Here is a 13,425-nt window from a genome sequence, read left to right on the forward strand (position 1 = left end):
CGAATATAGTATATTTTAAAAGTTTTATTTTCCCGCCAAAAATAGATGCTTTAACATAATTTTTTAGCTAATTTAGTTGACATTATAAAATTCCCTAGATAAGAAAATAAAAATTAATATATAATTTACAAGAACATAATAACAATTAAGTACGTAATAATACATTAAATATTATTCATATATATAAATTAATTATAAAAAATATTTTTCGTAAAAAAAATCTATCTGATATTTGATATTTCATTAATGAATATATTTAATAATACCAATATAATCTACGATTACGATTTTAAACTTTTAATAATTTTATCGTGTTATTTTTTTATTCTATCGTTTTAAACATAAAAAAAAATATTTTTAAGTATTTTAAGATCATATAAGTAATTCATTTGAATTTAGTATTAATTGTATATATCTTTTAAATATATGTGAAAAAATATTGTTTAATTAATAAACATCATTATTTTTATTTAAAAAAAATTCTATTTTCGTTGATATATTAAAATCAAACAAAATATATATTTTATATATATATTTCTACAAGCATTATTTTATAAACGGAAATTGAGTGGAATTTTTGCAGACATTGAAAAGTCCGTAGTTCCGGGACGAACCGGTTGGTAGCTCTGATAGCTATGCAAGAGGAGAGAAAGAGGTGCGGTGTTGCGTGACTGATTGCGAGGCCGAGCGTGTGTGTTTGTTGTGTTGTACGAAATTTTTATTCTCTTTTTGGAAAAAAGAAACGTTCGCTTTTTTTCGGAAAGACCGTACGTTTTGAAGAGAAAATTATGTCGTCGTACATCCAAGTTGCCGAAGATGAAGGCGATGAACCGATCGAATTGCCAACGGAAGACGATAGTACACTTTTATTGACTACCGTAACCGCCCAGTTTCCCGGAACGTGTGGCCTGAAATATCGCAATCCAGAATCTCGGACGATGCGCGGCATTCGTCTTGTTGACGGACGTCTTCATCCGCCCGAAAATGGATGGGGCAAGGCAATTTACTTTTGTGTTTTTCCAAAAGGTGCTTATTTCACTGCAAATCATAATCTTTTTCTCATCCCCTCTTTTTTCTCGAAAATATACTAACACTATGATACAAGATCAAGTATATTATGTTTTTCATATATTAATTGACATAAATTTTAAAATATTTCGAGATTTAAAATGTCAATCGATAAAAGTTTTTAATTTTGTATATAATTTTATTTTTTTATTTATTATTATTTATTATTGTATGTTCAATATTTTATTTTTGTAATTATTTAATACATCGCGGAAAATATTTTATCGATTATTTTTTATAAATTTTATCAATATTTGATCTTCAATAATTTCTATAAATTTCACCATAACTGTTACATATAGATTTTTTTTTTGAAGTCTATTACATATTTGTGTTTATGTACTTATTTTCGAATCAATTTTTATCCTAATTTTCTTTTCGATTAATTTTTCGTGTCTTTTTCACAAAGATGTAAGAAGTTTCGCATGATTTTTCTACTAAATAATTACATTTAATATCAAATATAAAAAATTATTTGTAATTTATTCACCAAATTTTGATTATTTATTATGTTTTTGTGATATTAACATAAGCACATGTTAATGTTCAAATAATTAACATTTACTGATCTAGATTATAAATAAGATTATATTAAAATATTTTAATACTTATTAAATATTAAAATATTTTTAATTTTAATAATATTTATAAATATACACTTATTTATAATTATAATTTGTTTACATCTATGTGAGTTTATATAGATATATAGTTCTGTAGAATATAGATATATATAGTATAGATAATTTAGTATATAGATCTCGAATGCTTTATTAAAATATAACAATGTAATATTTATATTGCGCATGTGCAGACACACACACACACACACACACAAACACACACACACAGCCTGACATATACACAATATAACATAATTTTTATTATATTTTTTGAAAAATAATTATTGTACTTTATATTATATATTTTCTTACTTCTATTTATTATTATTATTATTATTATTACATTTATTTTTATCTTTTTTCATAAATTATATATATATATATATATATATATATACACATATAAAATTTTTCAATAAGATTCAAATTTTTTTAAAAGAGGTTCTAGTAAAATGAAAAAAAAGTTAGTAGACATGAACACTTATATCTTTTCAGAGAACAAACGTAAATCTGATGACAATTTGGAAAATTCCACAGCTAAGACTAAAAGAATGGAAACAAAGTTGCGTTGCACAGACTTGATCGTACTTGGTTTACCATGGAAAACAACCGAGCAGAACTTGCGAGAGTATTTTGAAACATTTGGAGAAGTACTCATGGCACAAGTGAGTTTTTTTAATTTTTTCTAATTTATAAATAGTATAATTTTTTTTTTATTTTCCTTATATTTGTAAGGAATATATGCCAAAAAAATTCATTGTTGAATTCATTATTGAATATAACATTGATATTTTAGAACCAAAATATAAAATATGTCATTAGATTTTTATTTCAATTTTATTTTAAATAATTATTTTGATTATTTATAAATTGCTATATTACTATAGAAATCATTAAATTATAACATATAATATATAGCTTGGTATAATGTAAATATTTAAATGTTTTTATAGGTTAAAAAAGATGCAAAATCAGGACAAAGCAAAGGATTTGGCTTTATTAGATTTGGAAGTTATGAATCCCAATTAAGATGTCTTGCTCAACGACATATGATTGATGGGCGATGGTGTGATGTTAAGGTTCCCAACAGTAAGGTAAGAGCATTATTATATACATCGGCAAACATTAATTGTTTCATTGTGTATCTTCAAGTAGCTGTGAAATGTTCAAGTAGTTAATACTTGTTTAAGATAAAATTATATTAAATATTTAGGTGCAAATCATAGATCTGTACTTTTATATCATTTAATTTATTATATAATTATAATATATTTTCGCACAAATAATTATTTCGAAAATTTAATATTTCTCTTTTTTTTTTTAATAAATACTATGTAAAAAAATTATATTGTTTCATTATTTAAAGATCTAAAAAATTAATACATATTACAAAAAAAATATTTAAAATTATGACAATAAAAATTATTAAATAAATGAAAAATGAACAGTATGGTATTCATAATAAAAAATTGCAATGAAATGTAATAAAATCTTTCTAAAAAAATTTTTATATTTTTATATATATTTATATATATTTTTATATATATTTTTCTTGTGTAGATCTATGATGCATGCTAAATTATTAGTTGAATTATGAACAGTTTGAATTATAAGAAAGTTAAAAGAATGATTAAAAAGTTTGACTATGGCATAAATGCGTATAAAATATATTTTGCTTTACAAATTCTTTTTCCTATTTTGAATCAGAATGACTGAGTCATATGAAATATATGACTATATGAAACATTACCTTTATTAATTTCCATTTACAATTTTTGAACGTCATTTTTTATTCATCTCTTGAGAAGAAAGTATATTGTGGTATAAATAGATGAATGTGTAGTCAAATTAAATGGTATATTTATAAAGGAGATGTGATGCGTGAATGTTTATATGAGTGTTGTATGATACAATGTGAGTTAAGAAAGTAAAAGAAAGTATGCTGCTTGCGTGCTCTTGTAAATAACATTGGTATGTTTGTGTTTTCTTTAAATACTGTGGAAATTTTTTAAGTATGTTATGAGAGGTACCACTGTCAAATATCTTTTAAAATAGATATGAAAATTGAAAATACATACCCAATTAATTTATACAAAACCTAGATAGATTAGTTGCAACAAGCAGGTCATTTTACATTCGATCTTTTAGTGCGAAATTTTCAAAGAATATGTATTATGTAATTGTTAATTTGTTTCGAGCTTGCTTAAATGAAATATTATTGCATTATTGAAATGAGATTTAGAGAGATTGATTTTTTCGCATAATTATTCGCGTAATATTAAAACATAATATTGTTATATGTTAATATTGAGAGTGAATTTTAAATGAAATATTCGAGCATTAACTAAATGTATAACATTTTTAAAGATTATAAATATTGTAATGGGTATGATTTGCGTGACAGTGTGTGCAATCGCAGGTTTTGATCCACATGCGGTGTGTGAAGTAATGAATTGTCATATTTCTTGAAGTGAGTATTGAATTTTTGCGAAAAAAAATATATTTCCAAATCGTGATTAGATATTATCAGCAGACTATAATATAGAATTTTTCAATATGATATTTTCTGCAATCGAATTAATGAATAGTTGTAAAAAAAGTAATATTAGTAACAGTATAAACAAATAGACTGTAGTAGATGAATGAAAGACGCGTGATGCTTAAAGTCGTATCGTTTTTATTTAAAAATTTCCTACAAGCGCGTATTACTTGATAGGTTCGAAATTTATAATTGGTATGTGGTATGACATGTTAAAAAAAAATCAAAAAATAAAAAAAAGTATGTTAATAGCACGATTAATGAGTGAGAGTGCGTATATGTGTATGATTCAATCAATTATAATAGATAAAAATCGTATGTGATTGTCGAGGCCTGGTGTATCTGGTTGCAGAATATTGATGGCTTAATGATGGCTCGTCAGTATGATACGAGCAAACACAATGAATGCTACCGTCCTATACCGGTTCATACGCCGAGTAATCGACGGGTACCTGTGGCGAAACCTTATATCAACTTAAATACATCTGAAGCTGCTAATACACCTAGATACGATTCGGAGTATGATTATAAAACCACGCATTATCCGTCGTATCCTCCCAATTATCCGTACGACGATAACAATAAATACAAATATGAAGGCCAAAACTATAATACGTATGAGAAACCTAGTTACCCATCTTACGAGGATCCTGGGTATGACACACGTAATTATATGGTTCAACATACAACTGCAGCACCCCCGAATCCCAGCGCTACCTATCCGTCCGATACAGAATACACAAGATACACCAATTATGAAGGACGTGCTGTGTACCCAGTGATGGAAAATCCGGATTACACGGAGAAAGTGAGATACAATTATGGTTATGATCGAAACTATTACGAGGCGGACGGTCGTTACGCGTCCACAGACTGTAGATACACACTGGATGTCCGATATCCAGATACTAGACACGCGGACAATCGAATTCAAGCTGATAGTAGAGAGGCTGATTGTAGATATCCGGTGGACAATCGTGATATGGATAGAAGATACGTGGTTGATGGTAGAGATCCAGATGGCAGGTACGCTATCGAGAACAGAGAAGTAGATGCTAGATATCCACCGGATGCGAAGGAAGTGGATGCCAGGTTTGCGGATACACCAAGATATCCGGCTAAAGAGAATTATTACGATCGTTATTACAAGCACCGTCCATCGAGGGATCACCATGTCTCGGATACGTCAAGATACTGATGAGTCTTGTTACTATCGTTAAATACATATGTCACGTTTCAACGGGAATAAATTTAAATAAGTTTAATATAACGCTCATATAACATCTATCTTATATACGAGGCATCTTTAAAGGATAAAAAATCTAACAATATTTGCTTCGTGAAATTTTTATTAATTCTCAATTATTCTGTATCTTATATTTGTTTTTCCTTTTTTGAATCGTACGCATTGTATGTATATGTATTATTATGAAACGATGAGCATTATTAAGAAATTTATGAGTATATATAATTTTTCAATGAGAACAAAATAATTAAAAATATATCATAGTTCATAAATGATTTTATTCTGAAATCGATAAATGATCATTTAATATATAATGATCATTAATATATTGTTGAAATGTACATTCCCTTTGATTCGTGATCTTTGTTGCAGATATTTAAAAAAAAAAAACAAAAAAAAACAAAAAAAAAAGTAAAAAAATTTCGTTGTCTACTAGCAATAATTTCGAATAACTGTCTACATTTTAATATCAACTATTGCGCTAATCAGTTTAAGATAATGTAATATATAGCATGAAATTTTACATCGAATATATACAGAGAAAAAGGACATTATACGGATTTTGTGCATGAATTTTAAAGAGGCCATAGTGCTTAAGTGTTATATATTTACATATTATATATATATATATATATATATATATATATATATATATGTATTTATGGAGATAAAAACTGTAAATTGACAAGGCGATACTTTTTTTCTGAAATTGTTAGCTAGACATGTATATCAAAAAGAATTTTCTATAAAACTTGACAGTGCAGATTAATTCAATTCTTTTCTTTCTTGTTCAATTCATTTTTAAACAGAATAAATGAATATTTATTTTTATAGATTTCAATGATATTTTAATTTGAAGAAATATAAAAAACTGCTTATAACAAAGTTATTTAAAACGTCCAAATGAATCAATATATGCTTGATCATTCTTTTTGATAAGTAAAATAACAATAATGTGCACTGTATGCAAGTTTTAATGGATAAAACAAAACAAAAAAAAAAAAGAAAAGAAAAAAGAACAAAAAATTACCAAAAACCTGTGAAAATCTGTTGTACATGATTGATTGATTGTGCGTTTGTGCGTAGGAGGGAATGATTCAGCAAGTACCCTGCAAGGTATTCGTGGGACGCTGTACAGAAGACCTAACTGCTGATGATCTGCGCGACTATTTCTCCAAATATGGCGAAGTGACGGACGTGTTCATCCCAAAACCTTTCCGTGCATTTTCATTTGTTACTTTCTTAGATCCCGAGGTAGCCCAGTCCCTGTGCGGCGAGGATCACATTATTAAAGGAGTGTCTGTACACGTGTCGAATGCTGCGCCTAAATCTGAGGGGAACAATAAGAATTTCAATAATCAAGTGAACTCGAATATGCGTAGAGGCGCCCCAGGTCCCGTCGAGAATAACGTGCAGGGAAACTATCAGGGTAACCGATACATGGGCCATTCAGGTAATAATATGGGTCCAAATGGGTGGAACAATCCAGGGAATCGAGGCAATTTGGATATGCCTAACCTTCAAGCATTGGGCATTACTGGGCAGAATAATGGCGGCGGCGGCGGTGGTGGTATGTCGAATCCACTGGCAATGGGAGGTCTGAATTTATCTGCATTACCAGTCAACCCGGCTCTGGTTGCAGCTGCATTGAACCAAGCATCTTGGGGTTTGATCGGTAACTTGCAGAATCAGGGAAACGATCAGGGCTATTCGAACCAGCCTGGCCCACCTGGTCAGCCACCTTCAGGCAACAATAGTATCGGTAACAGTGGAAACTCTGGCTTTCTCAGTTGGATGAATCAAGGGGGTGGTGATGGTAATACTGGCAATCCTGGAACAGGTGGTCCAGGCCCGAATAATCCGAACGCATCCCAAGGTGCTTGGCAGAATCATCCTGGACAGCGTGATCAGAAATCGAACACCTTTCTCAAGTACGAATAAGCAGCATGGAGGGTCCCAGTGTAATTGTGGAAAGTGAAGAATTCGTTCCTTTGATCCTGATACACATTAACTACAGTGGCAAGAGTCTAGACAAGTGTATGTAGGTACAAAATATTAATTTTTTCATTCGTATAATGACAGAACCAAAGCCCTTGTCGATGGGGAAAAGAGTTTTGTAAATTTTTTCTATTCTTTTCATCCCATGAAAAGAACAGAGAAAAATAGAATATTTCTCGTTCTTTTTTTTTTATATTATTACTATTATTACTATTACTATTATTACTACTACTACTACTACTACTACTACTATTACTACTACTACTACTATTACTACTACTACTACTACTACTACTACTACTACTACTACTACTACTACTACTATTATTATTATTATTATTATTATTATTATTATTATTATTATTATTATTATTATTATTATTATTATTATTATTATTATTATTATTATTATTCAATTTCATTTAATTATATTAATTGTAATGATTAAATTTAAAGTAGCATGCTCCATGAATGTAGCAATAAATAAACAGAAAGAATTTTTTTTCATCTTACACGTTATGTGAGATATAAAAAAGATATGTATGTTTATCTGATCTTGTCTCTCTCTATCTCTATTTTCTCTGGTTTATTCAAGAATTAGCAAAATATTCTTCAAGTACATGTTTTAGAAAGGATAGCTTCGATCCATCTGCACCTGCATACTAATTGTATGATCTCATTTCAAACGTGCGGTTTAATCAATTCAGAAATAATATGTAATAAACTAAAATAATGAAATGATAATGAAGATAGTGATGATATGTTTTAATGATATGATAATGCTAAGGATGAAGTTAAGATTGAAATTAAGATTGAGATTAATTATGACATCCAAGGTGGGGCAATAATTTTGACTATTTTTAATTTACCTATTCTTGGAAGTATTGAGAAATTTTGTTGCAAAAGTTGTATAGTATGATATGATATTCGCTTTTTTTAATAATTAATTGATTATCAAAAATTTTTATTTTTTTAAATTAGTTGTATTGTTTTATTTCAGATAAATAATGGATGCTTAGACGATTTTAATGACCTATAATATAAAATTATTCGACAATAAATAATGAAATAAAATTATAAATGTCAGATTATGTATATTTGAATTTTACAATTCATAATGTTAAAATTATTGGATATTTGAAATTCAATATTTGATATTTGATATTTAAAAATTCTTTATTGATCAATATACTCCAATAAATCTTTATTTTATGTTATATTGTTTCTGTTTTTATCATAATATATATATATATATATATATATATATATATATATATATAATTTTTATGATGCGAAACGAGATATAAGAATAATAAAAAATGTAAATAAGTATAAAATAGTAAGTAAAATAATAGAAAATTTAAATAATACAGAATATCAATTTATGTAAATAGTAATACATATTGTTAGGGAATTTTTTGCATTAATATATTAATATTAATAGATTTTTTTTAGATTTTTTTATATTTATCCAATAATTTATTAAGTTATGTTTCAAAAAAATATGGAAAAATTCAAAGAAATTAAAAAAAGATTAAACTACGTTAAAAGATATCTTTCTTTATACCAGAAAAAATCAATATTATGAAAAAATATAGAAAAAAACTTGCTATAATTAACGATAGTAAAAATAATCCGAAAATTTTTAATGTTATACAAATATATATTGCTTTGAGTAATTTTTATAATCTATATTATAAAGCTAAAGATATTTTTTTTTATTATTATTAAATAAACTTTTTATATTAAAGGTCGTTAAAATATCTAAATATCTGTATGTCTTTTTTATTAAGAATAAAAAATATATAGATAGTTATAAAGAAAATAATTTTCTGTCATTTATCGATACTTGATTTATAAAATTTTTATACAATATTTCTCCATGTTTTTAATAGCGGAAATATTTAAAATGATCAAGATTACTGCCTTATCATATATATATATATATATATATCATATGATGATTGTGAATATAATTTAGAAGAACTAGATTTATTGTAGCGCAATACATATATATGCTTATGTTTTTTTAAAGTTTCATGTCGTATGTTTAAATGTGTAATTGAGAATTAATTGAAGAGATATTACACAAAAATTGTTTATTGAATACGAAAATCATTAATTTCGATCTTTATTTTATTTTTTTGGTGGTATAAAAATGGTATTAAATAATATTTCATATAAAGTGATCCGTGATATTATATAATATTAATGTGCATCAATGTCATCAATAGAAACATTTTAATTGAATCATTAACAATCATAAATTTTACAACTGTGATATAATTGACTTTCATGATCATAAAGAAGAAATAATTAAGAAAGAATAATCAATATGAAGAATTAATTTAATTTCTTTCTTTTTTTTTTTTATTTTATTTATTTTTTGTGTTTGTTTGTATAAATACATAACATGTCTCTTACTTCAAAATAAATTTCAAATTTTGTTCCACATGTAGAAAAAAATATTAAAATTATATATATTAAAATATTAGATATTATTTCATTGAACAAAGTTTTAAAGAGACAAGAAAAACATATCTTATTTTCGGAAATTTTTTTCAATAATGCATTAATGTATTTATTTTTATGCATGCTCTCTTCATACAAATACACAATTTAATTTTATATAGTCTTTATTACAAACAAAATATAAACAGGTATATATATTTAATCTACCAGCTAAAACTTTCTTCCAGGGGACCCTTTCTTTATTTAATGAGCAATACAATATATTTACGATAATAATAAGTGTAATGTTCGGTTTTTTATGTAAGAAATCATGAATATATAAAAATGGAAATTTGAAATTACAGTTGCGTACAGATTGATCGTAGCTACTCCAACATTATAAATTTATAAATATATTTCGCCCTAAAAGATAAAGAGAAGAGAAAAAACAAAAGGAAAATAAAAAAAGGAGAAGAAAACATTTCTAATGCACGAACGATTTATGTAAGATATGTCTTTTACATTGGGTATGATAGGTGTGTAAAAAGATTTCATTAATGATTGCGTGTGAAAGGTGATATAATCTTTTCGACTTTCCATTTTTTTTTCACTTCACATTAAAACTTTTAATATTATAAGATTTTAGAGCATTTTTACACTAAAAATTAAATTCTTTAAATTATTTGGAGCAAAGAATAATTTTATAAATTAAAAATCGAGTATTTGTTTCCCAAAAATCAGATTTAAAAATAAAGAAAAAAAATAATTTCATTCACATTGTATGAATTGTAGTCAATAAACTCTTGCATAAATGAAGTTCTAAAAGAAAAAAAAGATAAAAATAATTTACAATCTAATTATAATATTAACTGTATGCTGCAATGAAATTAATTTTCGATAGATTATTTTCAAATTAATAATTGTGAATATACATTAAAAAACTGAACAAATTTTTTTATGGGAAAGATAGAATTGTACTATTATATTTTCTATAACGTTATTATTATAGAATATTTTTAATTTGATTTACTTACATTTTTACTAATTACTATTCGATACTGCAAGTTTCATCAATAAATATACATTATGGTTATATATAGAATATAAAACCATATAAAAAATGATAAAGTATGCCTCTTGGAATGTTTAATCAAACTTTCTAAATGTGTACTTCTAATTGTAAAGTTCTTTAATTGTAACAAATATTATGTAAACGTAAATTTTCAAGTTGGGGCTTGTATGAAAGATTTTAAGAACAAAAAAATAATGTATGTGCTTTAAAATCTCTTGGAAATAAATGTAATTTAATGATTATTACTTAGCATGCTATATTTTAAAAGGCTCTAACTTGATCTAGAAATTTATGTAATTTTCTAGATATGTAACATTTATTCATATTTACATTATTTTATAATTACAATTAGTAGTATGTCAGTATAATTTGAAAACAGAAATATTTAAGAGATAGCCTATTTTTTTATGCTTCTTCTTAAAAGTGTAAAAAAAAAAAGAAAAAAAAGCAATTTCTTTTAATCGATTAAAGATCATTGTTTTCTTTTTGCTTTGATTTAACGGATTAAGATGAGTATTATTATTATAATCACCAATTAGATTGGATTGTTTTACCTCACATGTCTCTCTATGTATGTATGACTACGGTCGAATGTATTTGTTAATGGTCGTCTAAGAACTACAGGCATGAAAGTTTAATTGAGAAGTGATTTCTTACTCTTTCCCGATTACATATAGCATATAAGCATATAAATTAATTAATATGTATATGCGTTTGATTAAAGAGAAAATAATGTGTTGATAATGATGAGTGAACATATATCAACAATTGTGAGATGAGCGTAATTAATTAATTATGAGGAGAAAAAAAGGAAAAAAATAATATTTTATGGATGGGATACAATTTATTGAATGCCTGATACTATATAGATAAATATATATATATAGATATATATATAATACATATATAAATATATATATCTTTATTGAAATCCAGAATGTTTATACATAATGTAAAGAGAGCATTGATGGAAAGTGCGTAGAAGTTTATTTATTGACGTCCTGCTGTAAATGATAATCGATATATAAAGACTGTAGTTTAAGACAACTTTTAACAGACATTAGAACCGTTTCTAGCTCATTATTATAGCCAGTCGATCTATTTCAAATCGTTCGCTATACACCATGAGAATATTTATTCAATTATTTTGAAATATATAAAATTTATTTATAATTAATAAATGTGAACTGATATTTAAGAATGAAAGTAATTTAACTCTGTAGCATTATTGCAAAGTGATTATTCATCATAAATTTATGAATCGGTTAAATCCAACTGTATTGCTCAAAAGATGCCTTGCGAAACGATTTGAAAATGATCTACGATACAAGTGTGTAAATAATACATAAGAAGCATTAATGTCGTTCGTGAACGTTTACGAGTTTTGTTGTAGACAATTCTCTATTGTAAATTATAATAATTGAGATTGCGTTTCAAATGAGAATATTAAGAGTGATAATAATGATGGTGATGATGGTGATAGTGATAATGATGATGATGATGATGATGATGATGATGATGATTATGATTATGATGATTATGATAATAAATATGATAATGATTATGATGACGACGATGACGACGACGACGACGACGACGACGATGATGATGATGATGATGATGATGATGATTATGATGATGATGATGATGATGATGATGATGATGATGATGATGATGATGATGATGATGATGATGATGATGATTATGATTATGATGATGATGATGATGATGATGATGATGATGATGATGATGATGATGATGATGATGATGATGATGATGACGACGACGACGATGATAATGATGATGGTGGTGATGGTGATGATGATGATAACGATGATGATAATGATGACAACGACGACGACGATCAAACAACATCAAAGTTTTGTCATGTGAGAATGTTATTTTGATAGGTAGCAAAGATTGATTCTTATTACGTAAATTCATTACAGGATGATTAAAAACTAATATACTGGTAGTAGTTTATTTATACACTTCTCAAAATTCCTTCACTGGACCACTTGTTAATCACTTTCTATATTCGATCAATATCACATAATTTCTTACATAATAGCAAACATTTGTACAACAACATAAAATAATTTTTTTCAATGTATTTGTTTTGTGTGATATTGTCCGAATTAAGAAATATTTAATTTATTCCTGTTTTTTTTAAGCTAGCATCATTTTTGTTAAAATAGGAAAAAAAAGAAGAAGAAAATATGTGCTACAAATTTTTTTTTATATGAGTGACATACATCAAAAAAAAATTTTTATGTGCACAAATATTATAGTGAACATAAAAATTTAAATACTGTCATATTGTTTTATCTGTTAAAAGGTAGTTCAGATTACTGGTACCACTCGGATAATTCTATGAATATCAACTTCTAAATATGTTATGTAATAAATATGTTGGTCTAGATGAAAA

General features: G+C 26.2%; 1 protein-coding gene across 6 annotated transcripts; it reads left to right on the forward strand.

Moving 5' to 3' along the window:
• Positions 1–26: 26 nt before the first annotated feature.
• On the forward strand, positions 27–12,962 carry LOC107992606 (TAR DNA-binding protein 43). 6 transcript variants are annotated; one of them, XM_017048599.3, is made up of 5 exons: positions 27–1,026; positions 2,187–2,356; positions 2,645–2,785; positions 6,563–7,238; positions 7,317–12,962. In XM_017048599.3, exons 1-5 carry the CDS (start codon positions 789–791, stop codon positions 7,415–7,417), a joined length of 1,326 nt encoding a protein of 441 aa, XP_016904088.1. In that variant the 5' UTR covers positions 27–788; the 3' UTR covers positions 7,418–12,962. The 6 variants fall into 6 exon arrangements, with proteins under 6 accessions (XP_016904088.1, XP_061934342.1, XP_016904085.1 ...); XM_062078358.1 differs by having other exon boundaries at positions 2,229–2,356; XM_017048596.3 differs by having other exon boundaries at positions 6,563–12,962.
• Positions 12,963–13,425: the final 463 nt, after the last annotated feature.

Source organism: Apis cerana, linkage group LG8 (assembly GCF_029169275.1).
Source record: "Apis cerana isolate GH-2021 linkage group LG8, AcerK_1.0, whole genome shotgun sequence".
In the NCBI taxonomy this organism is placed as follows: domain Eukaryota; kingdom Metazoa; phylum Arthropoda; class Insecta; order Hymenoptera; family Apidae; genus Apis; species Apis cerana.

What these genes read in the sequence shown, in the direction of transcription:
- LOC107992606 (XM_017048596.3), top strand. Translation starts at nt 789, where the DNA reads ATGTCGTCGTACATCCAAGTTGCCGAAGATGAAGGCGATGAACCGATC. An exon ending in CTTTTGTGTTTTTCCAAAAG is followed by an intron (nt 1,027 to 2,186) that starts GTGCTTATTTCA and finishes ATATCTTTTCAG; the next exon opens with AGAACAAACGTAAATCTGAT. An exon ending in GAGAAGTACTCATGGCACAA is followed by an intron (nt 2,357 to 2,644) that starts GTGAGTTTTTTT and finishes ATGTTTTTATAG; the next exon opens with GTTAAAAAAGATGCAAAATC.